Source organism: Sinocyclocheilus anshuiensis, unplaced genomic scaffold (genome assembly GCF_001515605.1).
Source record: "Sinocyclocheilus anshuiensis isolate Anshui unplaced genomic scaffold, SAMN03320099.WGS_v1.1 scaffold1110, whole genome shotgun sequence".
Lineage (NCBI taxonomy): Eukaryota > Metazoa > Chordata > Actinopteri > Cypriniformes > Cyprinidae > Sinocyclocheilus > Sinocyclocheilus anshuiensis.
The window spans coordinates 332,175-356,976 of NW_015536525.1; the positions used below are offsets into that span (position 1 = coordinate 332,175).

The 24,802-nt window shown below is 37.5% G+C and overlaps 1 protein-coding gene across 1 annotated transcript in view; it reads left to right on the forward strand.

The window, feature by feature from the left end:
- Positions 1 to 22,517, forward strand: part of LOC107694162 (collagen alpha-2(XI) chain-like) — a 36,803-nt gene extending 14,286 nt beyond the window's left edge. Inside the window, exons 6-63 of the mRNA XM_016493774.1 lie at positions 3,545 to 3,673; positions 5,118 to 5,339; positions 7,376 to 7,429; positions 7,623 to 7,664; positions 7,907 to 7,969; positions 9,017 to 9,091; positions 9,291 to 9,377; positions 9,476 to 9,532; positions 9,624 to 9,677; positions 9,824 to 9,877; positions 10,114 to 10,167; positions 10,331 to 10,384; positions 10,622 to 10,675; positions 10,856 to 10,900; positions 11,048 to 11,101; positions 11,274 to 11,318; positions 11,552 to 11,605; positions 11,692 to 11,736; positions 11,901 to 11,954; positions 12,157 to 12,201; positions 12,441 to 12,494; positions 13,071 to 13,115; positions 13,231 to 13,284; positions 13,436 to 13,543; positions 13,741 to 13,794; positions 13,901 to 13,954; positions 14,168 to 14,212; positions 14,395 to 14,448; positions 14,620 to 14,664; positions 14,765 to 14,818; positions 14,906 to 14,959; positions 15,051 to 15,104; positions 15,250 to 15,447; positions 15,580 to 15,633; positions 16,426 to 16,533; positions 16,618 to 16,725; positions 16,815 to 16,868; positions 17,069 to 17,122; positions 17,221 to 17,328; positions 17,421 to 17,474; positions 17,619 to 17,672; positions 17,859 to 17,912; positions 18,019 to 18,072; positions 18,198 to 18,305; positions 18,389 to 18,442; positions 18,600 to 18,653; positions 18,749 to 18,802; positions 19,015 to 19,068; positions 19,158 to 19,265; positions 19,363 to 19,416; positions 19,596 to 19,757; positions 20,379 to 20,432; positions 20,664 to 20,699; positions 20,860 to 20,913; positions 21,065 to 21,344; positions 21,436 to 21,548; positions 21,659 to 21,727; positions 22,251 to 22,517. Coding sequence (XP_016349260.1) covers positions 3,545 to 3,673; positions 5,118 to 5,339; positions 7,376 to 7,429; positions 7,623 to 7,664; positions 7,907 to 7,969; positions 9,017 to 9,091; positions 9,291 to 9,377; positions 9,476 to 9,532; positions 9,624 to 9,677; positions 9,824 to 9,877; positions 10,114 to 10,167; positions 10,331 to 10,384; positions 10,622 to 10,675; positions 10,856 to 10,900; positions 11,048 to 11,101; positions 11,274 to 11,318; positions 11,552 to 11,605; positions 11,692 to 11,736; positions 11,901 to 11,954; positions 12,157 to 12,201; positions 12,441 to 12,494; positions 13,071 to 13,115; positions 13,231 to 13,284; positions 13,436 to 13,543; positions 13,741 to 13,794; positions 13,901 to 13,954; positions 14,168 to 14,212; positions 14,395 to 14,448; positions 14,620 to 14,664; positions 14,765 to 14,818; positions 14,906 to 14,959; positions 15,051 to 15,104; positions 15,250 to 15,447; positions 15,580 to 15,633; positions 16,426 to 16,533; positions 16,618 to 16,725; positions 16,815 to 16,868; positions 17,069 to 17,122; positions 17,221 to 17,328; positions 17,421 to 17,474; positions 17,619 to 17,672; positions 17,859 to 17,912; positions 18,019 to 18,072; positions 18,198 to 18,305; positions 18,389 to 18,442; positions 18,600 to 18,653; positions 18,749 to 18,802; positions 19,015 to 19,068; positions 19,158 to 19,265; positions 19,363 to 19,416; positions 19,596 to 19,757; positions 20,379 to 20,432; positions 20,664 to 20,699; positions 20,860 to 20,913; positions 21,065 to 21,344; positions 21,436 to 21,548; positions 21,659 to 21,727; positions 22,251 to 22,517 — 4,437 coding nt within the window. The remainder of the gene's footprint in view (positions 1 to 3,544; positions 3,674 to 5,117; positions 5,340 to 7,375; positions 7,430 to 7,622; positions 7,665 to 7,906; positions 7,970 to 9,016; positions 9,092 to 9,290; positions 9,378 to 9,475; positions 9,533 to 9,623; positions 9,678 to 9,823; positions 9,878 to 10,113; positions 10,168 to 10,330; positions 10,385 to 10,621; positions 10,676 to 10,855; positions 10,901 to 11,047; positions 11,102 to 11,273; positions 11,319 to 11,551; positions 11,606 to 11,691; positions 11,737 to 11,900; positions 11,955 to 12,156; positions 12,202 to 12,440; positions 12,495 to 13,070; positions 13,116 to 13,230; positions 13,285 to 13,435; positions 13,544 to 13,740; positions 13,795 to 13,900; positions 13,955 to 14,167; positions 14,213 to 14,394; positions 14,449 to 14,619; positions 14,665 to 14,764; positions 14,819 to 14,905; positions 14,960 to 15,050; positions 15,105 to 15,249; positions 15,448 to 15,579; positions 15,634 to 16,425; positions 16,534 to 16,617; positions 16,726 to 16,814; positions 16,869 to 17,068; positions 17,123 to 17,220; positions 17,329 to 17,420; positions 17,475 to 17,618; positions 17,673 to 17,858; positions 17,913 to 18,018; positions 18,073 to 18,197; positions 18,306 to 18,388; positions 18,443 to 18,599; positions 18,654 to 18,748; positions 18,803 to 19,014; positions 19,069 to 19,157; positions 19,266 to 19,362; positions 19,417 to 19,595; positions 19,758 to 20,378; positions 20,433 to 20,663; positions 20,700 to 20,859; positions 20,914 to 21,064; positions 21,345 to 21,435; positions 21,549 to 21,658; positions 21,728 to 22,250) is intronic.
- The last annotated feature ends 2,285 nt before the right edge of the window (positions 22,518 to 24,802 follow it).

A 24,802-nucleotide genomic window follows, 5' to 3' on the forward strand; every position in this document is an offset into this window, starting at 1 on the left:
CAATATATATATATATATATATATATATATATATATTATATATATATATATATATATATATATATATACAGATATATTTTATGGTATATTTATGCTGTATCTAAATTATGTTTAGTAAATTAAGTAAGTTTATGTTTACGTTTTTTTGTTATTTTTTATTTATATTTAAATATTATATTTACATTAACTTGGTTCATTCTTTTTTAATTTACTTTTTTTTTTTTATGGCTAAAGTCCATATTCTGGTTAATTACTGCAATTAAGTAATACTTCATAGTAAATTAACCAAAAACATTTTGACCGTTCAGAATTTTAATGTGCATGTAAGCAGGGCCATTGTAACATTGATTTGATGCTGACATAATAGTTCAGGTAAACAGGGTTTTTAAAGAAAACCACTTTTCATTCTTCCCAGTTGCATGGCATTACTCTTCTTAAACCTGGTTTCAGTCTTGTGTATTTGCATGTTTTCACTTTTCACCTGTTGTGTGAGTAACAAAACTTATGAGTTCGCTTGTGTCTTGTGTCACTCTCATCTGTTATCATGTACAACGAGCGTCTGTGTCTATGTGTTTATTCATATCCATCTCTTCACTGTATAGGTTTACTTTCACTTTGGCCAAGATTGTACTCTCACTTATTTGTAGTGTTGTTTTTCTTGCCCTGTGAACAGTCATGTCTTTATCTTGCGTGCTCACTGAGCTCTTTAAAAAGCTATTTTGTGTTTTACTGTGAGTATAGTTAACCTATACTAGTTTAATTTAGCTCAGTATGTGTCAACTTGAGGATTAGTCTTCAATTAATATGCCTGTTTTATTTTCTGCAGTTTGTGCTTTTGCTTATCATCTGAATCTTGGTAGTCTACGCCATTCATTCCTTTCACATTGATTGGTGTATAATATTTGAATCAGTATTCAGATTTTTATGTTATTTACTTAAACGGTTTTCTTTAATGATTTGCTAGCAATGTCATTTTAATGGGATTATGAATGGTGCATTATGACTATCTCCCTTCCTTTCCTTTAATATCCCTCTCTTTCTGTGCAGTTGGGCAGCACAGTGTACCAGCCATGCATCAGTTTTATCAGCAGATGCTATTTGAGCAAACTTTCCCCCAGTGCCTCACAGCGTTACATCCCCATGCGCACAACATGCTGCTTTTTTAATGTGGAGATTGGCATTATTGGAGAAAACAGTATCAAATTATTTGTTTCTTTAGGTATGATTGAAGTTCATGAAGTCTAAACTTATTAAATGAATATAAACAACTAAATCTGACTTAGCTTCATACTGTATCCAGTAATGCCAGTGAAATCTCAGTCAGTCATTCAAACGCCAGCGATCTTAAATTCATTGTGTTGTCTCTCTCTTTTTCTGTCCATCCCCACTGCTTTCAATCCCACCCATCCCTGATGTCTTCCACTCTCTATCTCTCTCTCATTCACTCTCTTTTCATCAACGCTGACCTGACACTTACGCTTTTAAATAAAAACAATATTAATCAAATAGGAGGGAAAGGCGAACAACGGCAAAGCTGATAAGCCAAAAACTGCCCCAGCCAAAGCTGCTCCAGCTAAAACCAAGCCAACTCCAAAGCCGAAGGCCAAACCTATCTCAAAGACAAAACCTACTTTAGCTTCTAAACTAGCATCCAAACCAAAAGCAACACCGGCCCCAAAGATTGAAAACAAAAAGAAGGCAAACGACAATGGAAAAAATAACGGTCAAGCTAAAGTAAATGGTAATGGCAATGGCAAAAGCAATGGGAATGGGAAAGATGCCAATGGTAAGGCTAAGGCTGGCAGCAATGGCAAAGCCAATAACAATGGCAATGGGAAGGCAGCTGTGGAGAAAAAAGCAAAAGGAGAAGCTAAAGCTAATGGCAATGGTGCGAAACCAGCGAAGACTGAAAAGGCAGCAGTGACCAAAGTAACAGTAGCAAAGAAGTCAGAGACAACTGCTAAGAAAGCAGAGACCAGACCACAACCAGCCAAAGACAAAACAAAAGCCAATGCAGTACCCGCAAAGCCTAAAGCGACCAAACCTGTGGTAGAAAAGTTTCAGACCAAAGTCGCTAAAACTCAAAAACCTGTTGCTTTTAAACCCACCTCTGCGCCTTTGCCTCTCCCTCCAAAGCCTAAGGTCTTGGATGTCAATAACGTCAAATCAATGTCCAAAAATTTCCCACCCTTCGACAAGGCTGCTGTGAGTGGCACGACCATGTCTTCTCCAGAAATACCCAAGAGGAAACCCACCAATGGTTATCAACAGGTACAAAATCAAGAACCCGCGTTGGCTTTCCAGAGCTGTATTTCCAACCTCGCCATCCTGGTAGTCCAGGACCGCGTTCATAAAGTATCTCAAAGAAATTGTTGATCTAGGATTTGTCTTCATTGAAAATGTCGAAAGATCTCAGATGCAACACATACTCTGGTGTGCTTTGTGAATAAGGTCCAACATTTGCCTTTCAGGTTTTACATACTGTACGTTTTCAGTATTAATGTCATTCAAAACAGGATCAGGAAAGCGCAGAAGAAAAAAATTACATTTTTAAAGCACGTTTTTAACATCTTTTGTACTTTTTTACTTTTAAATCAGTGAGTAAAACCATAAAGGTATCATGAGATTGACCAGCTGTGAGGTTGGAGACATACAGACCCACTGGATCTCCTCCACCCTTTCATATATCAAATGATCTGAGAGATCATTAGAAGGATATGATAAGCGGTATAGACTGTGTCATTACCGCATGGCTATTTGTACAGTCTTTTGTCTGTCTTCTTTTCACTCCAAATCTACACTCTCTAACCGGTTAGTTTTTAGAAAGTAGATCACCAGGTAATGCCGATTAGAGCATTAGAGCGATTAGTCGCAGTTTATTGAGTCATTGGTAGAGCTCAATGTTACACATGACACAACAAGTCTCTTTCTTCATCTCACTTTATGATTTCAGCCTGTTTCTCTTTTATGTGTTGTTTGTTAAATGCTGTCCTGTCAGTAGTATGTGAATGAAGCAGTTTCACAGAGAATATCCTGTTTAAAACAGCGACTCTGTGGCGCTGCACTCCATGATTATCAACTCTTTCTGTCTTTGTTGAAGATCTGAAATTGTGGACAAATGTCCAAAAGTTGTTTACTAATGCTGTCAGTTGTGTTTCAATGGTCTGAGACTATTGACACCAACATCAACAACCTTAAAGTCAAGTTTTGACCCAACTTGACTATATTTTATCCTTGACATGGCAAAGTGGCTAATTAAACCAAATCAGGTTGAAAGGAAAATCTGGGACAGCAAATCTTATAAGTCTTTCACAGTGTAAAGGCTTATTACAAGATTTTTGATTCCAGCTGCAAAAGTTTCCTGTTCTGATTTTACTATGACATGAGATCAATGGTGTTTTGTGTGTCTGTTGGCAAAAACACATTGATCTTTTCTTTCTACAAGTTCATCAGACTTGAGCTTGTTTCATACTAATCAATCTCTCCCCTTCATATCTGCTTACCTCCTCCCCAACCCACCCATCTCTCGGCCTCCTCCAATCAGGACGTAGATCCTGCTTACTCAGAGGCTGACCACACCCCCACAGAGACCGATTATTATTACACAGTAGAAGAAGAGGCGAGCCCACAGCCAGAGAGTGATCTGACTGGATATGAAGAAACCATTAACCAGGTAACCCACACCCATAGATATCTGAGAGACATGGAGCTGAAAACAGTCTCTCAATTACTCTAAACCATTACAATGGAGGTGAGACCAGCCTGTGTATATTTTACCTTAACAATTAACCATCCTGCAGCCACGTTTGCCATGATAAGTGCTGTACTTAACTGAAAAATGAATGCATAGCATCCATTTTATCAGATATTCTTTTGTGATTCTATAAATTGCCTCAAGATTTTCTTCTTGTTCCTATGTCAAAACTGGACATGACACCATCTTAACATAAGAACAGAAATCTTGAGAAACAGAGATCACAAAAGAAATGGTACAATTATGGAATGAATACCATGCATTCATTGCTGGACAGCTTCTTTTGAGATATTTTTGGGATGCAGATACTGCCATTATGTAAGATTTAAGAAACTGCTAAACTTTACTTTGAGCAGCTTAGTTAGTTATGGATAGACCCAACTAAAACTTATTTCTTGTCTAGAGTGGCACTTTTTGGTCAGGTTTGTATTTAAGAATAAACAAGATGTTTAGGAATAGTTTGGAAATGGACATGGCCAGAAAATTTAAATGAAAGGGTCAACAATACAATGGTAAGAGACTATAGGAAGCAGTGCTTTAGTTTTTGCCTCAGAGTAAGTGTGTTGCCATAGACCTGAGTGATTCTGTGGTCTCATTTTGAAATTAATTAATTGATTTATTAACAATATTTGGAAAATGCACCAGAAAAAGGATTTCAGTTTTATCTTGAGGCACAACGCTCATAATTATGGTCACACATTTTGCTTAGTCAATGCCTTGATGACGGAAAAGAAATGGACAACTGCTCTCTTAAGGACCGTTCACATCAAGGATGATAACTGTAACTATGCATTTTTAATAATCGTTTTTATTCTATGTTTACAACACAAATATAATAGTAACTACACATAGGAATGACATCATTGGAATCACTTTTAGAACTTTTTTTTTCAAATGATGAATGATAAAGAGCAGGATTCCATCCTGCTTTAAAAAGCTTGAGCATTTAAAGTAGCTGCATGCGATTATAATAAACAGAACATTATCGTCCATTGGTGTGGATGCTAATATGATTAATGTTACAGTTATCTTTATAGTTATTGTTCTTGGTGTGAACAGGCCTTCAGACTGAACAATAAAGTGGTAAATAAGACTATTGGGTAAAATTAGACATGAAGAAGACTGTGATACTGTGTGTATGTGTCTGTAAACCTGTGCCTGTGTGTGGATGATTGCCCCTCTCTCATATCTGTTTTACAACAGGTAAGATCTATTATTCTGATTATTCTCTTTGCCTTCTAATTTCCACTTTCCCCTCTATTTTCCTATTTTCTGTTCATTTCTGCCCCATCACACCATATAATCTTCCATCCTCCAAACCATCCACTCCACCCCTACCTCTGCTCCCAATGGTACGGCCCAGGTTGACGAGACTGTTGGCGCTGAGGAAGTAGATGCGACCAAGACAGGTGGTGAAGGGGTGTCTCAAACGCCAGACGAGCCCTTCACTGAGGAGTACATTACAAGCGACTTTGGAACAAAGGAGTATGACTATTCCTACAGGGACTACAATGAGCCCATCATCGAAAGCAAGACGGAAGACACCTTTGGCCCTGCCCTGTCCGCTGTGACAGATGAGGGAGGTGTAAGTTACCTTGTGCTTTCCAGTAAATTCACTTTAAAGCTTTGAGAAAAGCTTAAATTGAATTTGCAGTGGCTTTAAATCTTGCAGAGGAATCAAGCAAGAAGTTGTTAAGATCAGCCAAGCGCTGGTGCTGGTCTAATACTGGTCCAAGACTTGAGCTCTGTTCCAAGACCTAGTTAATTGCCTAGACAGAAATTTAAGGTAGAATGTGATGGCAATGCAAATACCTTGTTTGAAGACAGCAAGCCCATGTGTCCCTTTACTTTAAAGGCAAATCTAGAATTCATCTAAGATGGCAAAAAAGAGGTATTGATTATAAATCTATTTATATTTAATGAAATGGACAATGTTGATCAAATGTATTGATATGACTATCAAATTATCACATTGTTTGCTTAGCAACATGTTAAAGTCAAACTTTTGTTGTAGTCATAGATATACTATAATAGTATATTGAATTGGCTTTTATTTTTATATTTTCAGTTTTCATTTAAGTTGCAGTAATTATACGTACTTTGTCATTTTTTTATTTTTTTTATTTATACAATTTGCATTTATACCATTTAATTTATTTTTAGTTATTTTTGTACTTGTTGGAAACATTTCAAGTTTTAATTACTTTTATTTATTTATTTATTTTAGATTTTCATCTATGTATATTTGTATTTCAGCTTTATGTCAAATTTTGAGCCCTACTCATGACATGTGGGGAAAAAAAGAAAAGAAAAGAAAAACACAGAAATTGTAGCCACAAAATTCATTCTAATGATTTATTAATTTAGACAAGATTTAACTAAATTAAAATTTTGGTACAAAGTGGCCATGATATAACTGAAACAAGAGAACGAACTGATTAGTCATGGGATTGAATTCTTAATTTGTGGTCACAATATCTTTGATTTTGTTTCCCCATGTGTCACGTCCAAGGCTCTGGACATTTTTCATTTTTTTTTTTTTTTTTTCATTTTCATTTTTATTTTAGTTAACAGTAACAACACTGGTAGGCAGTTGACAGCAAGGCTGCTCACTAGGTTTTGGAAGAGAACTTCAGAGTCAACTAATTTGCATTCAATGTTTACTTAAGACTAAATCAAGTTTGCTCAGCATAATGGTTTAGCAAGTTATGCCATAAACAGGAAATGGTTCCCATGTCAGCAAACCTTCTTTATAGCAAGACTTAAAGACTTAAGACTACTTCTCCTGCACAAGATTCCTCTGCAAGTCTGCATAGAGTGCTTAGTTCAGTATTGGTTGACTCCTCTGCTCTTATGCTGATCTGAGAGCAGCTCTAATCTCGATCAGCATAGAACAACAGTATCTTCTTGGAAGGCTACCACAGTGTTTCTGCTTGACGTCAGCTCCAGAGCTGTACAGTATGTATTAACATTCTGTAGACCTGCATATACAACAATAAAAATTTATAGTGGTCCCTTACATTTAGATGGATGGGCTCACAACAGCAGATAAGTGAAATTTTAAGCCTGTTTGGTCAGCTAAGTATCTACTTAACTTCCTTCAAAAATAATTTGTCAGTCAAGGTAAATCTTAAGTTTCAGTGGTTTATGGATGGACGTCCAAAACCACAAAAAGGGGTTATAATGTATAATGTAGGTGGGTACCTGAACGTATTGGACTGATGCTTTCTTCTGTTTGTATATTGACTGGGCTCTGTTTTGGGTTACATATCTGTTTTCCTCAGGCCTCCGTGCAGTATGTATTAACATTCTGTAGACCTGCATATACAAGAATAAAAATGTATAGTGGTCCCTTACATTTAGATGGATGGCCTCACAACAGCAGATAAGTGAAATTTTAAGCCTGTTTGGTCAGCTAAGTATCTACTTAACTTCCTTAAAAAATAATTTGTCAGTCAAGGTAAATCTTAAGTTTCAGTGGTTTATGGATGGACGTCCAAAACCACAAAAAGGGGTTATAATGTATAATGTAGGTGGGTACCTGAACGTATTGGACTGATGCTTTCTTCTGTTTGTATATTGACTGGGCTCTGTTTTGGGTTACATATCTGTTTTCCTCAGGCCTCCGTGCGAGCCCAGAAGGGAGAGAAGGGAGAGCCTGCTGTCCTTGAACCTGTAAGAGTCATACTTCCATAATCAAAACAGCACTCCATTATGACAACTGGAAATAATCAAGGCAACTGCTTTATCTGTTAAGACATGTAATTCATCCAGGCCAGCAGAGGGTGCTACAAAATAGAATTGTGATGTATTTCATGTATTAGTGTTTTCTAAATGTATTATTTTCTTAATTTTACTGTTTTCGCAGGGCATGTTGATTGAAGGACCACCTGGACCAGAAGGACCAGCAGTATGTTCAATTTATTTGTTTTTGATTAGTTCCTCCCCAAAATTAAGCTAATGACCAAATAACGTTTGACTCTTCTAATTGAAAAGCATAACTTACTTTCATAGAACTGCCATATTGAGCATTGCTAGTTATCCAGTTTGCTTTTTCACTACATAGTGTATGTTATGATAAAATTTAAGTTTCACAGTTGTGATTTGGGTAGATTATATACTCTTAATTATGCAAACTTTCTCTCTGTATAGGGTCTCCCTGGCTCCGCTGGCCCCCAGGGACCCCCTGGTTCTGTTGGGGATCCTGGTGAGAGGGTGAGTGGACAGTTGTATGTGTGTTTATGCTTTAGATTAGGCTGTTTTTTCTCTATTTCTGTCACATGATGGAGTTTGGGTTCCTTGCCGCTGCTTAGTTGGAGTCTAAAAGACATTTAATATTCATTTATTTCTGATTTGATGGCACTGATGCTATCGGATGAGAACAAAACTGAATTGGCCTGAATAAAGATGCTCTTGTCTTCTGATTTATAGCTGACTCGAATTTGCTCATGATTAAATTTTGCAAGATCGACACTTATTGAACTTATTGAAAACATTGACTTGAGCTGAATAATGACATTGCTGTCTTGAGTAGAGATGATTTTGTATATGATATTATATGTAGCAACAATGTCAGAAATATATATTTTATTTTTATATGTAACTCTATTAAAACAAATTATATGCAAAAATTTGCATGTTTGTAATAACACATGTCTGTCTTTTTTTTACTTACATAATATCAAGTATTGATGGATTTTAGGATAGATGTACATGACATGTATGTCCAAAAATGTATTGCACGTACATAAACATGCATATTTGTGTCGTATATGTTAATATACAACAATTTCTAATAGGTTTCATATGTGTTTTTACTTCATATGACAATATATTTCTTATATGGAAATGTAATATATATATGTACATATATTACATTTAGGTATGGGTGAACTTTACACAATTATTGAACTAAACTGAACTAACAGTGAACTTACTAGAGCTGAATAATGACACCATTGTCGGCTTTATAGCAGAATTTAGATTTTCCTCATTTTTGAAGTTTGCATCATTCTGTTACTTTCATGTTTAATTCTGTGAAACTGCTTTGAAACAATCTCTATTGTATAAAATGCTATAAAAATAAGGGGACTTGACTTTAGATACTGGCTTTTGAGTATGCTAGTTTGAAATATACGCTGTGGTGCTCATAGTTTCAACTTTGCATATGTCCTTGTGAATATATATTCAGTGTGTTAGGTTTAGAGTGTTTATAATTTTAATTAAAAGCAGTATAATTAATCCTGTTGGTTGTTTCTGTAGGGTCCTTCCGGTAAAGCTGGTCTACCTGGAGCGGACGGGGTCCCAGGACCTCCTGGAACTTCTGTCATGCTTCCTGTAAGTCTCTGTGTCCTTTCTTTCTTTCTTTCTTTCTTTCTTTCTTAAAGTCATCTCACCACTAGATGTCACCATTATACCGTTATGGTTAAACAAGTTATATGTGACTTTATTCCTCCCGAGTTGCTACATCCACATTACTTAACTAATAAATAATTTCAAATCTTTAATTTGCAAAACTCTTTTCTGGTTCTTGCAGTTCCGTTTCGGACAGAGTGCTGGCGAAAAAGGGCCCATTGCCTCGGCACAGGAGGCCCAAGCTCAAGCCATCCTGTCTCAGGCTCGGGTTAGTAGCAGCTGTCATATAGCAATTACTTAATATTTATTTATTAGTTTTTCCACATTGAGGTCTAACTTTATGCATCTTAATTTTCTTCTGTCTAGCTGGCTATGAAAGGCCCACCAGGGCCAATGGGTCTCACCGGCCGTCCAGGACCTACGGTAAAAGAACTTAAATAAAACAGGCATGTCTGTTACAGTATTACATGTTGTTTGTCAAGTGCTTACATTTTGATGTTGTGATCCTGTATAGGGAACACCTGGAAGTCCTGGCTTAAGGGGAGAAAGTGGGGACCATGGTCCTCAGGTAAAGTCCTTGATTTGGGATTTCTTACATTATAATTTTTAGCCATACCTTAAGAAACACTAGCAGGACATTCAGAATGTATAAATATCTTGGATATAAAGAGACAGCCTTCTAATTTATCATGCATCCCTATTATGTTTTTGCAGGGCCCCAGAGGTCCTCATGGATTGTCTGGTCCTCCTGGTAAATCTGGTCGGAGGGTGAGTCCACTACAGTGTTCATGACTAATGAAAAACAAAACATGCAGGTTTACTTCGACACAGGCCTTATTTATGGGCCAGAATATCACAGTAACTTCAAAACAGTAAAAAAAAAAAACTGCCTAGCAATAACCCAGAACACCCTAGCAACCGCATCCTAGCATCTTGGTGGCACCACTTGCGTTGCCCTCAAAAAATCAAATAATCTAGTTGCTTATATTTGATATTTCCTGCAGGGTCGGGCTGGTGCTGATGGAGCCAGAGGGATGCCAGGAGAGCCTGGAATTAAGGTCGGCTATCTTAACCCTTTTTGGTTAAAATTGTCTTCTGTGTGTGATTCATTTGTGTTATTCCAGCTCTGAAACGTCTTCATAGAAATCACTTTGACCTTGAGTCTTTTGAGCAGCGTCTGTGGTTTGTAAAGTCGTGTATGTGTATGATTTTCTGTATTAGGGCGACCGTGGCTTTGATGGCCTTCCTGGTTTGCCTGGTGACAAGGGTTATCGTGTAAGTGCTCACACTTTTTAACATCGTTGTTAATGTTTCATAAGCCCTGTTTCAAAACATAGTGACCTTTTTTTAAGGCAGTGTAATTACAGATACCTTTTTTGGCCAAAATCGAATGCAGCTTCCAATGTGTAAACAGTAGACAGCAGGGGTTTCGCTGGATTTTGGAACATAGCTAACATAAGTTACATAATAATATTAAAATGTTTCATTTATTTATTTATTTTATTTTTTAAGGGTCAAACTGGAGGAATGGGACCCACAGGACCCCCTGGAGAGGACGGAGAAAGGGTACTTCTCAAGGATTTTGTACTGTTACAGTAAATTAACAATAGTTAATATGATCTACGTTGCCTGAACATCCTTGTGATCTTTGTTGATCGTTTTTTCCTTGATTATCTATCATCATCTTTATAAAACTAAAAAAGTGAACTTTTTCTAATTGTCCTCTTCCACCTTGATAATCGTCAGGGAGACGATGGAGACATTGGACCTAGAGGTCTTCCCGGCGAACCGGTGGGTTATCTGTTTCTCACACATATGACAGTGTATATGATAGTACTGACCTGTATAAATTGCTTTTGTAGTCCAATTTAAAATCTGTAAGGCTACTTATTTGACTTCTTTGTACGTTCTTTGATGAACCTCTTTCTTGTTCTATAGGGGCCCCGTGGGTTGCTGGGGCCTAAAGGGCCTTCTGGTCTTCCTGGACCTCCTGTGAGTATTCATTGAAAGCTCAACCACAAATACTGCATAATAAAATGTACATTTTTAAAATGGCAATGGCTGCACAGCAACTTCCATAAAAATGGAAGATTTGAAAAAGAAATATTTGTATAGGGATGTCCAGATCTTTCTTTAATTTCTCCATATTATCTGCCTCTGCCAGGGTGTTCGTGGAAATGATGGTCCACATGGTCCAAAAGGAAGCTTGGTCAGTAAATTCTTTGACATTCATTGACTTCAAATTCTTTGTGTTCTTTAACATTACCCTAATGCACTCTGACTACTCTGTGCACGCTCTTGAACAGTGTAAAAATATGCAATAATTGGCATATGTGTGTAACAGGTTAAATATTCATAACAACAGCAATCAGAAAATGTAACAGAAAAAAAAAAAAACAGTATATGACAGTATATGTCCTAATTCTCCTTGTCTTTTTTAAGGGGCCTCAAGGAGAGCCTGGTCCTCCAGGACAGCAGGGGGCTCCAGGAACACAGGTGAACAATGAGTCTATTACAAATGAATGACAAATGTACAAAATCATAGTGAAGTATATTAAATATTATTGTTTTCTGTGTCATAGGGAATGGCAGGTCCACAGGGTGCTATTGGACCACCAGGAGAGAAAGTGAGTGTTTTTATAATTGTGGAACACAAAGCTATAATTATCAATAATCAATGAAAGTGCTTTAGAGACCTACCACTTTGAAGTCTGCATACATGTCCAGTCTTATTCTGAGATCGAGTATTCAAGTATGCAATTATAATTACATTTTGTATGTCTTCTTAAAGGGGCCCACAGGAAAGCCTGGTCTACCAGGAATGCCCGGAGGTGACGGTCCTCCAGTGAGTGCAAGATGGGTTTATTTCACATTCAAAATAAGCCTGTTGGTTCGGTGTTTTAACATCTTATAGTTTATGTGAATTAATCATTTTAGACCAATTGTCAGTTTATTTAATAAGGCAAAACAAAATGGTTACAGAAGACATGTATGTGGTTATTTACCTGTGGTAAAGAATAAAGAATATGCTGTTCATGTCTTAACAGGGTCATCCCGGAAAGGAAGGCCCCACTGGAACCAAAGGAAATCAGGTGAGGCCATATGATAATGCAAAGTAGAATTCTCTTTATAACTTCATAAATTAAATGACATTTGTGTCAAAACTATTTGTATGTTTTCTGCATTTGTGCACTTTTGTAATCAGCTACAGAACAAATATATATGTATACATATCTTTGTTAGATATATAGACAGACATTTTCAGGGCAGACATGTTCATAAGTCCCAGCGTGTTCATATGTTGACATTTATTTTTCTTGTTCATATTTAGGGTCCTAATGGTCCTCAGGGGTCTATTGGCTATCCTGGCCCTCGGGGAATTAAGGTAAAATATATATCTTCTTTAATTAGTTTGGATGCAGATAGCTTTGATCATTGCAAGTATTATGGAGGTCAATCTTTAAAAAATCCTTTAATCACCCTGTAGATTTTTTTTTTTTTTTTGCAATATTTTTATTAAACAGATTGTAAAATGACAATATATGCATGCCATACAATATAAACAACACAAACTGTAATTTTCTTTTTTTAACAGGTATAGTGAAAAATGAATAAAATTATACAAGAAACCAGAACAACACTCTTTACCCTACCTATCCCAAATTAACCCACAGGAACTAAAAAAATAAAAATACAAATCTCTAATGAGGATACAGTTTCAACAAAAGAAAGGACAGGGTTCCACATGTTGTAAAATGAGTTAACAGAGTCTCTAATGGTGTGTTGAATTTTTTCTGGGTGTAGAAAGGACATTAAGTCCCATGAGGCCCTGTCTGTGTCATTTTTATATGCAGTTCTGTCTATGGAGATTTTTATGTATTGGTAATGGCTGTTGATAGTTGATATCTGCTTTCACGTGTAAGACTCAGATTAAGATAACAGACTAAATGTTTTATGACAGGGAGCTCAAGGTATCCGTGGACTGAAGGGCCATAAGGGAGAGAAGGTGAGTGTTTTTGGTCCAAAACATCAAGTTTAAACATAAACCGAAACCATTTTGTGCTACAGTTTTATATGTAACAATCAGTGCTAAATGTTTTTTTTTTTTACTTTACTTTCAGGGAGAGGACGGATTCCCTGGAATCAAAGGAGACTTTGGTGTGAAGGGAGAGAGGGTATGTCTTACATATTACAAATTATCAGTGGATAGAAGCTCATCCATTAACGTGATTTAGCACAAATGTAAAATGATAGTAAATGGTAATGAAGCACTTGACTTTACTGACCCATTTCAACTGCCCATTGAGATTTGTTGTGCACCATCAGGGAGAGGTGGGAGTGCCTGGCCCAAGAGGAGAGGATGGTCCTGAGGGGCCGAAGGGTCGTGTCGGCCCTCCTGGTGAAATTGGTCCTATCGGCCTGGTGGGAGAGAAGGTTAGTTTGATTATGCAAAATGAGTCATGATTTCTAATTTGTTCCATTATATATATAAGCTACGTTTTACATTGCCATTAATATTGACAGTAAGCTGTAATTAATATAAATGTTATGTTTGTTATTTAATAACAATTAATATATTTTAGTTGCTGGTCTAAAGATGTATTAAATCGTACAAAATTATGCCAATCCAGGGTAAACTTGGTGTGCCTGGACTTCCTGGATATCCCGGAAGGCAAGGAATTAAGGTAAACAAAAAAAATAATATTGTTTATGATGCATCATAAGATATATAGCCAGGTGTTTAATCAAATTGAATGCATTTTTAAATCAATGTAATTCTTGTATTTTTAGGGCTCCCTGGGTTTCCCAGGATTCCCTGGTGCAAATGGCGAGAAAGGCGCGAGGGTAAGAATTGTTCAACTAAATTAGACTAAAATTCAACAGTTACAGTAGAAGCATTTATAGGTCACAGGGATGTCAATGCAAGGTCTGCATTAAAGGTCAAAGTTGAGTAAAGTCCTTCATTCACATTAAAAATTAATTAAAAGAAAATCTTCCTTTATTTTGGAAAAGAATTGATGATGCTGAAATATTCTGAATTGATTTTTCTCTTTCCAGGGTTTGATTGGAAAAACTGGACCAAGAGGACAGAGAGGGCCGACAGTAAGAGCCTGTTTTAATTCGTCACTTTTTTAAACAAACATTTTTTGTTGGTCTGATTTGTTTTGTAGATTAAAGTTGCGAGTTTTGATTCAAGCAGATGACAGATTTCAAATCAGTTGACTTAAAGCAATGCGCAATGATTTTCTAAGACTTCTTCTTTTTAAAAAAAAAAATCTTTTTAGGGTCCCAGAGGGCAGAGAGGACCCCGTGGGGCAACTGGAAAATCAGGTGCTAAGGTATGAGATTAATTCAAAATTATTTTCGGTTTTATTGCTATTTTTAGTTTTCATTGTTGCCATAGTGGACATAGTTTGAGGAGCTGCTCAAATAATTTTTGTAGTTTTTCAACAATGACAATAAAGATCAATTAATTTCAATCAATCAATTTCTACGTTCTGATGTTTTAGGGCGGATCTGGCAGTGATGGGCCTTCTGGACCACCTGGGGAGAGAGTATGTTTATTTCAGAATTTTATTTTATTTATTTAAAACCTTTCAGTCTAGGTTTTTGCTTCAGCTTTAATTTATTTATAATGTTTCTGCATATTTTCAGGGACTAACTGGACTTCAAGGTCCAAATGGATTCCCTGGGCCGAAGGGACCTCCTGTAGGGAACAGTTTATTAGTTTGATCTGATGCTTAAAAACTTTCGTTTTACTCTATTGCTTATTGATATGTCGATTGATTTTTGAAGGGACCTCCAGGGAAAGATGGACTGCCTGGACACCCTGGACAGAGAGGCGAAGTTGTACGTATCTTTCATTTTTATCATCTAAAGTACAAAATTCACTGTGATCAAAGTTAAACAGCAACATATATTTTTCACATTGCATTCTTAGGGTTTCCAAGGCAAAACTGGACCACCTGGGCCACCGGGAGTTGTTGGACCACAGGTGAGTTTTGTGCTTTTATCAAGCAAAATGGGTTTCTTTCTCGAGAAATTGTTAATAAAATTCCTCAAAAATCAATAAATCTTTCAAATCAATTCAAAAACGTATGGAACTGTACAAGCTTTACTCAAGTCTAGTTCTTGTTTAGGGTCCCTCTGGTGAGACTGGACCGATGGGTGAGCGTGGTCACTCAGGACCCCCAGGACCACCCGGTGAGCAAGGTCTTTCTGGGCCGTCTGGTAAAGAGGGAACCAAAGGAGATCCCGGTCCCTCCGGTGGCCCCGGTAAAGACGGACCCCCTGGACTGAGAGGATTCCCAGGAGAGAGAGGACTGCCAGGAACTCCAGTAATAAGTCTCACCCATTCTAGTGAATTTTATATTGTATAAAACCTTTTCTAAATGTATTTTGTCAACCGACTTTAAAACTGCACATAAATGTTTTATACCTAACTGAGCTGTACCTTTGTGTTTTCATAGGGCACTGGAGGACTGAAAGGAAATGAAGGCCCTGCTGGACCACCCGGGCCTGCTGTATGTTGCTCATAATAACCAGAATCTGAAATGTCAAGTAGATACACTCTTAAAAATAAAGGTCCTTTTTGTTATTTATGGTTCCATGAAGAACCTTTAACATCCATAAATCATTTTCATTGCACACAAGGTTTTTTATACTGCAAAAAGGTTCTCTAGATTATAAAATGTTCTTCACACTTTAAGAAAAAATGGCTCTCTTAAGAACTGAAAGGTTCTTTGGGGAACTCAGAATAGTTTTTCTATGGCATCACTGCAAAAACATCCTTTGTTTTTAAGAGTATATACACATTAATTAGTGATTAGTACCCCACTAACTTATGAATTCATATTGATATCGCTCATATTTCACACCAAAATCAAAAGGAAATATAAGAAATTATATTCTGCATAAAATAAAGCCTTTTTAATGACAATCTTTATCGCTATATATTAATCATTTAATTGTTTTATTTTAAATTAGCATAAATTAAAGGTAGTATAATAAATACAATACTGTAATGTATACTGTACTTGTTTGCAATTGCAATGTGTATATGATTTAAATAATATTATAATTTTTTTTACAAAATATATTTTTCATAATGATAACTCTATTTTCACATTACAGTGTGCTAGAGAGAATAAATTATGTGCTTAGTTGTTATGAAAATTATGATTTTTTTTTTTAATTTTAGGATGAAATAATAATGATAAATAATAATTCCCAGAGGTTTATGATCTTATTTTTGAGGAATTAAGAAATTAAATGATGGTCTTTCAGTATGTTACCCTAACTGAATTTCTATGCAGGGATCACCTGGGGAGAGAGGAGCAGCTGGCACCGCAGGTACTGTCGGCCCACCTGGACGACCTGGACCTCAGGGGCCCCCTGGAGCTGCGGGAGAGAAGGGAGTGCCAGTAAGTGTCTACTCTAGGTTTGCACCTTATCTCTAATACGGATTTATATATAGGCCTGTCAAACAAGATAACCCTGTTTTACAGGGAGAGAAAGGTCCAATTGGTCCAGCTGGTCGCGACGGCATCCAAGGCCCAGTTGGTCTCCCTGGCCCTGCTGGACCTCCAGGTACTGCTGGAGAGGATGGAGACAAGGTCAGCGACATCTTCATATCTCAGTCTCAAATCATCGCAGTTATGTGGATGATCTTGACAAATGTAAATTTGAATTGTTATTTCTATAGGGTGAGGTTGGAGAGCCAGGACAAAAGGGAGCTAAAGGATCCAAGGGAGAACATGTGAGTAAATGAGCGTTCAGCTTGTGAAATCATAATGTTCAAGAAACAAATATGAGCTTCCTGTTTCAACAGAATGCGTCAACTAATAAAAGTGTATAAAGCCATTTCAGTTGGTCTTAAAATGTGAAATTCTTGCATTATTATATTTTGTTTTGGTGGACATAATATCTATATATAATCAATTATTTGCATATTTACAGGGTCCTCCTGGTCCACTTGGGCCAATGGGTCCTGTTGGACAGCCTGGTGCAGCTGTAAGTGTGATTTAATGCAAACTAATGGGATCACAAATTCATGCTACTATTCACAGTTAGTCAAAAGGTTATATTGGCTTGTGTGAATCTCTTCTCAGGGTGCTGATGGTGAGACAGGTGCTAGAGGTCAACAGGGACCATTTGGCGCTAAGGGAGATGATGGGACAAGAGGGTTCCCAGGTCCTCCAGGCCCCATCGGACTGCAGGTGCTGCATTCAGATTGTGTTTTATTCACTCCTACCAATTAAATTCTGCAGACTGGATGTTTTAGCTATTTGTACTTCATTCACATCTTTAGGGTTTGCCAGGCCCAGCTGGAGAAAAAGGAGAGACGGGAGATGTTGGTCCAATGGTGAGTCTGAATATTTTGATTTAAAGGCAGTTAAAGGTGCAATTGATGTGTATAATGCAACATATGATGTTTTAGAATCACCCTTAGAATTAATACATATGATGCCTGCATGTCCGAATGTTTTCTGGTTATGTATTTCTATAGGGTCCTCCTGGTCCCCCAGGTCCACGTGGTCCAGCTGGTCCTAATGGTGCTGATGTAAGTACCATAATTTGCACTATGAATAATAATTTTACAAATGATGACAGTTCATTATTATATGTTTTATGATCACTAAACAATGACTCTCTGGAATACTTTATTCAGATTGGTCAATCATGGCATTCTGTGGTCAGTAAATTAGGCATTTTTTGTCTAATTTAATGCACATCCTTAATTTTTCAGGGTCCTCAAGGTCCTCCAGGAGGTTTGGGTAATCCAGGTCCCATAGGAGAGAAGGCAAGTATAAAAAAGAGTTCAACTTTCTGCATGAATAATGACTTTTATTGACAAGATCAGCAAATCTGATTGATGGCACTTGACGTCGTTTTATTTGTATTGACAGGGTGAGCCTGGTGAATCCGGACCACCTGGTCTTGGTGGAGAGCCAGGAAAAATGGTGAGAATTTTAGTCAAAACATTTTAATTGTCCTCTGAACCTGTGCAAAATGCTTACATTTATATTTATTTATTTAATAGATGTAAAATAGCTAACACCTTATTGGTTTGCTTATCTGATGGCAGGGCCCGAGAGGAGAACGTGGTGAGAAGGGAGAGGCTGGGCAGCCGGGCACCTCTGGTCCTGCTGGTGGAAAAGGACCCCATGGAGATGACGGACCCAAAGGAAACCCTGTATGTGCTAAACGTGACTAAGCTTTGAAATGAGAAACAGGTCTGTGTGTGACTCTTCAGCAGCTGATTTTTGTGTTTTCAAGGGTCCTGTTGGTTTCCCTGGTGATCCCGGTCCCCCAGGTGAAGTTGGACCACGAGTGAGTAGAGCTTTCATTTATATAATTAAACATGATTTGCGTAAAGTCAACATGAAATTGAATTTGACCCATTCTTCATACATGTTCCTGGTCTTATTGTATATGATTCATCAGTGCAAGAAAAAATGTTTGACTTTCTTTCTGATCTTCTTTGCAGGGCCAAGATGGAGCAAAGGGTGAAAGAGGAGAGGATGGAGAACAAGGAGAAGCTGTGAGTGATCTTCCTCCTATAGAGCACATCTTCCTTATGCATACTTATAAGGTATTTCTCAGGATACACTGAGCACTATTTTTGCATTGCTTTAGGGTTCACCTGGACCAACCGGTGAGAACGGACCACCTGGACCTCCAGGAAAGAGAGTAAGATTAACTTATTTTACAACAGCCCAACATTACCACCATCATATGTTCATTTGTAAGCTCTGTATTGTTGTATAACGGATCATTGATGGTGTATTTCACTGTAACAGAGGGTAAGATGTATTTACATATATGGTTTACAAAAACAAAAAGTATGCATGATCGAATAGAAAAATGCATATTTCTGGACATATTTAATGTTCATATTTCAGGGTCCTCCAGGCACAAGGGGACCGGAGGGTCGTCAGGGAGAGAAGGGAAGCAAGGTAGGACTATGTAAATTAAAGGAAATACAGCTGCAACAAATAAGCAGGCTTTCTGTAGTTTTTTTGTCCTCATGTTACATGTTTTTTAGGGGGATTCAGGTGCCCTTGGCCCTCCAGGAAAGACAGGCCCTGTGGGGCCACAGGGTCAACCAGGAAAACCAGGAACTGAGGGTCTAAGAGGGTTGCCTGGAACAGTGGTAAGATATTGGAATTGCGTTTTTAATCTGTTTATTTACCAATAGCTAATATAGTGTTTACCAAAATGATCTTCTGATAACTGATAATATTATTTAGGGTGAGCAAGGTGCTCCAGGTGCTGCTGGCCAGAAGGGACCTCCTGGTCCAATGGTAAGATCCTCTGTATTCGAGCATTACAGCAAACACACACCTTATGGAGGTGCAGGTTAGGGAAAAAGACTGTACTATCAGTGTATGCAATATACAAGTATTGATTCCTGAAACACTTACACTAAGAAGTGAACTATTATTACAGTTTCATGAGATATATGTATGTATATTGAATACAGGGTCCTCCAGGTTTGGCAGGGCTTCGTGGTGACCCCGGTGCTAAGGGTGAGAAGGGACATCCAGGTATGCTTGGTCTGATTGGGCCCCCAGGAGAACAAGGAGAGAAGGGAGACCGAGGCATGCCTGGACCACAGGGATCTTCAGGACCCAAGGGAGAAACGGTATGTGATGTCTGGTCACGTCCTCCGCACATCGAAATCAGACCACAAATATACACTACTGTTTAAAGGTTTGGGGTCAGTAAGATTTTTTATTATAAAAAATTACTTTGATTCATCAAGGATGCATTAAATTGATCAAAAGTGACAGTAAAGTCATTTTTAATGTTGCAAATGATTCAATTCTATTCATTCAAGAATCCTGGGAAATAAAATGTATCAAAGTTTCCAAAAAAATATAAAGCATCACAACTGTTTTCAACACTGATCATAATAAGAAATGTGTCTTGAGCAGCAAATCAGCATATTAGAATGATTTCTGAAGATCACTGAAGACTGGAGTAATGATGCTGAAAATTCAGCTTTGATCACAGGAATTAATTACATTTTTTAAAATATTACAATAGAAAACAGTTATTTTAAATTCTAAGAATATTTTACTGTTTTTACTGTATTTTTATCAAATAAATGCAGTCTTGGTGAGCAGAAGAGACTTTTTGAAAAACCTTAAAAATCTGTCCATTGAGCAGTAGTGTACATGCAAAACTTTCCCAGTTCATATCCTGTTTCATATCATCAAATGCCATGTTTTTTCCCCTTATTTCTTAATGTGTTTTATTTTAGGGTATGTCTGGAGGAACTGGTCCTCTTGGTCCTGCAGGTCCTGCTGGTATGCCTGTGAGTAAACTTTCACTGCCATTTAGTAGAGCTGTTTATCATACCGTATTTTGTGGAGAATGTGTCTTAAGTACTTGACGGCACTGATTCTTCATGCTCAATCCTTTGTTAAACCTTTTAAATAATCTTGAAACTATGAGTACTCAACTTGAGTACTGACGCACCAAAATATATCATCTCAAAACACTGGTGTCTTGGATTAAAGCTGAATGGATGTGATGTTTCTCACAGGGTCCGAGGGGTATCAAAGGAGCTAAAGGTGCCACTGTGAGTATTCCTTCCTTAAATATGTATAATTGTGTGAAAAGTATATCATGAGCCATATTATGTGAGGTAGTGTTTAAATAAAGTATTATACATAGGTCACATGTCTTAGACTTTACACTAAAATGACACTAATTTTGTATGTCTTCTCTCTGTGGTTCAGGGCGGAGGTGGTCCTAAAGGAGAAAAGGGTGTACAAGGACCACCAGGACCACCTGTGAGTTATATCTGTTATCTATCATACCAAATGCACAATCATCATTTGGCAGTGAAATTATTTTGTTGAGATGAACTTCATTCAAGACAAATTAGAGATCAGTGCATCCCAGAGTTCCTTGAAATGCAACTTTATTCTCCTTTTTCTTTAGGGACCCCCTGGAGATGTCATCCAGCCGCTGCCCTTTCAGATCCCTAAGAAGTCCAAGCGCTCCGTCGACGGCAGTAAGATGCTCTCTGAGACTGACACTGAGGCTGCCGACGGCACGGGCGCAGAGTTCCTGACCGGTAATGAAGGAATGGAGGAGATCTTCGGCTCGCTCAATTCCCTGCGCCAGGAGATCGAGAGCATGCGCTTCCCGCTGGGAACACAGGAAAGCCCGGCCCGCACCTGCCAGGACCTCCACCTCAGCCAACCAGATCTGAAAGACGGTACGATCGTCATGGTTACTATGTGACTGACACATTCCATAACCAATGGAGAGCCATTTTGCATTCGAATCATTCTTATTCTTTTATTCAGGCGAGTACTGGATTGATCCAAATCAAGGCTGCGCTCGGGACTCGTTCAAGGTTTACTGTAACTTCACTGCCGGAGGAGAGACGTGCTTGTATCCCAGCAAAGCTGTGGAAAATGTAAGAACTTGCTGTCATTCACTTTTATATGTTTATGTTTTACTGCAACATCACTAAGACTTATTAAATCTGGATTGGTCTGAATTTACGAGTCCCAAATTCTGCCATAGGTGAAGATGAACACTTGGCCAAAGGAGAAGCCTGGGTCCTGGTTTAGTCAGTTTGCAAAGGGCAGCAAGGTGAGTTTATCACCTCAAAACTCTTCAAAATCATCTCTTCAATTCATATGTTTAATTTGGCAAAGTATGTGCATCAATGAACCAGAAGCTCTTTATTGAATTGATACTTCACCCAAAATTCTGTCAACATTTACACAAAAGAAGATATTTTGAAGAATGTGTGTAACCAAAGAGTTTCTTGTCCCCATTGACTTCCATACTATGGAAGTCAATGGGGACCAGCAAGTGTCTGATTACCCACATTCTTCAAAATATCTTCTTTTATGTTCAACAGAAGAAAAAAACATACAGGTTTGGAACAACTTGAGGGTGAGAAAAGAATGACAGGATTGTAATTTTTGGGTGAACTATTGATTTAAAGCGCATTCACATTGAGAGTGATTTGCAGTGACACTGCATCTAGAAATCATTCATTTTTAATTAATTCAGTGTGAATGTTTTTTTAGATAAAATCTAAGAAATATTACAGTGTCGAGTTCATTATTTTGTGAATCATGATATAATGTTGTCTTTTTTGTTGTAGTTTTCATATGTTGACTGGAGTGGAGAGCCCGTGGGTGTTGTCCAGCTGGGATTCCTGCGGTTGCTCAGCATTCAGGCTCGTCAAAACCTGACCTACCACTGCCAGCGATCAGTGGCCTGGGCGGACCTCACTGCCAACAGCGGCTACCAGAGGGCGCTACACTTCCAGGGTGCCAACGATGAAGAGCTCAGCTACGAGACCAGCCCCTACATCAAAGCCCTCGTCGACGGCTGCTCTGTAAGTTACCTCATCCTGATTAAAAACTAACAAACAGACGAGAGACTGCAGTATGATTGTATGCTAAATACAAACTAGCATAATTTCACTATAATAAGGATTTTAGGTCATGAACATAATATTGTTTTTACATTGGATTCATTAAATGTGCATTAAATTACAATTATTTAATGCAACTTTTTTAACGTTTGTGGTCGGTAACATTCATGTTTTTTAAGAAGCTCTTCTGCTCATACAGTAAAAACAGTAATATTGTGAAATATTGTTACAATTTAAAATAACTCTTTTCTATTTTAATATATTGTAAAATGTAATTTATTCCTGTGATCAAAGCAAAATTTTCAGCATCATTACTCCAGTCTTCAGTGTCACATGATCTTTCAGAAATCATTCTAATATGCTGATTTGCTGCTCAAGAAACATTTCTGATTATTATTAATGTTGAAAACAGTTGTGCTGCTTCAGATTTTGTGGAAACAGTGAAACATTTGTTTTCAGCATTTATTTGAAATATTTTTTTTTGTAACATTATAGTCTTTACTGTCACTTTTGATCAAGTTGAAGTGAATCCTTTTTGAATAAAAGTATTAATTTCTTCTAAAAAAAATCTTACTCCAAACATGGAATAGTAGTGTATATGATTACTGTTGCAAGAATTATACAAGCACCAAATTTATTCAGAATGTTTAAAATAAATAAATAAATAAGGATAAATAAAATAAAAATGTTAAAAACCTTTACAAACTTTGTAGTTTGATCTGATTTATGAAATCAAGTGCAAAAATAGTTTGCTAAACAACTAACGGTTTTTATGTAAACTGCACCTCATGTATTGATTACACAATTTATTTTAGGTTTGTTTTTAGAAACCAAAATGCAATATTGTTTTCAAAAGTTAGTGCTGTCAAACGATTCATCGCATCCAAAATAAAAGTTTTGTTTACATAATATGTTTTTGTACTGTGTATATTTATTATGCATATATAAATACTAGTGCTGTCTTTTGAAGTGGGACCTGTCTGTTTCCTGGGATAAGCACACACATGCTGAGGGCAAGGGGAATACAATCACAGATACAAACGAGAACACACACACACACACACACACACACTCATTAATCATGCACTTAAAACCTAGACATAAATATCACCACATAGAGATGTGCCAACACTAATAAAGACATTTGAAATCACGTGTAAGAAGCAGGAAACATAGATTCACACACACATGCACACACACATTGTTGTGAAACAAAGTTGCACACAAAGTACACGCCCAGGGAAAAACACTCCCAGCAACAGAGAAGAGAGCCATTCTCGCAGGAGAGAAGAGAAGATGTTCTGTGATGGCGCAGATACTGCTGGCCTAAAGCGGAAGACCCTCCTGTTTCGGCCCCCTCTCTCTCCTACAGATCCCCTCCCCACTGTTCCGCTTCTGAGACATCCCACTCTTCCCATATGCAAAGCTTCCTTCCTTCCTTACATTAACAAAATAGAATGATCTGCAGGTGCAACATTTAAACTGAGGAACGGAAGCCGAGCGTGAAAGTTCCATTAGAACGATTTCAAATCACACCAGCAGCTGTCATCAACATACGCAATCAAAAGCCATTTACAGTGTGAAATTGTATTGAATTTGATATTGTTGCACATTTATTATAGAACGATAAAATCTGTAAGAATTTTCGATATTTTTGTTCATGCCGTGAACATGCTGCCAATTTACCAGTCCAGTATTTTTTGGTGAACGTAAATAAGCTGGTTATTGTTTCATTACAGAGGCCTTTAAAAATTTTCCTTTTTTTTTTTTTTCGGACACACTTTCAACATTGTGCTATTTTGACCCGCAACAAAACCCATGGGTTTGTGACCTTTGACCTTTCGTGTGGACAGTGTTCAGGCTGGAATTGTGCATGCGAACCATTTGTACAGAAATATTTTATTGTATTTATTTTGTGAAACAAACAGGTGCTCACAAGAAAATGTCCAACACTTGCAGTCCAAAATAATGTGGTATTCCTCTGTAGTTTTTTCATCTATTAAATATGTAAATTAAACCCCAGAATGCAAATCTGCCTTCTCTGTATGATATATATATATGTGTGTGTACACTTGGTGATATCAGCTCTCGCTGCATTATTTCAATGCGTTTACGTCACAGCTTGAGGTTTAGGAGAGTTTGGTGCAGGTGGAGACCGAAACGACCGAAATGTCTCGAGATTCAGACAGCAGTGGAGAAGGGACAGGAAGAGGAAGGAGAGGGAAGGAAACTGATGGTGGTTTGTTTTTTATGTATATTTTTTGTTTCTTTTTTAA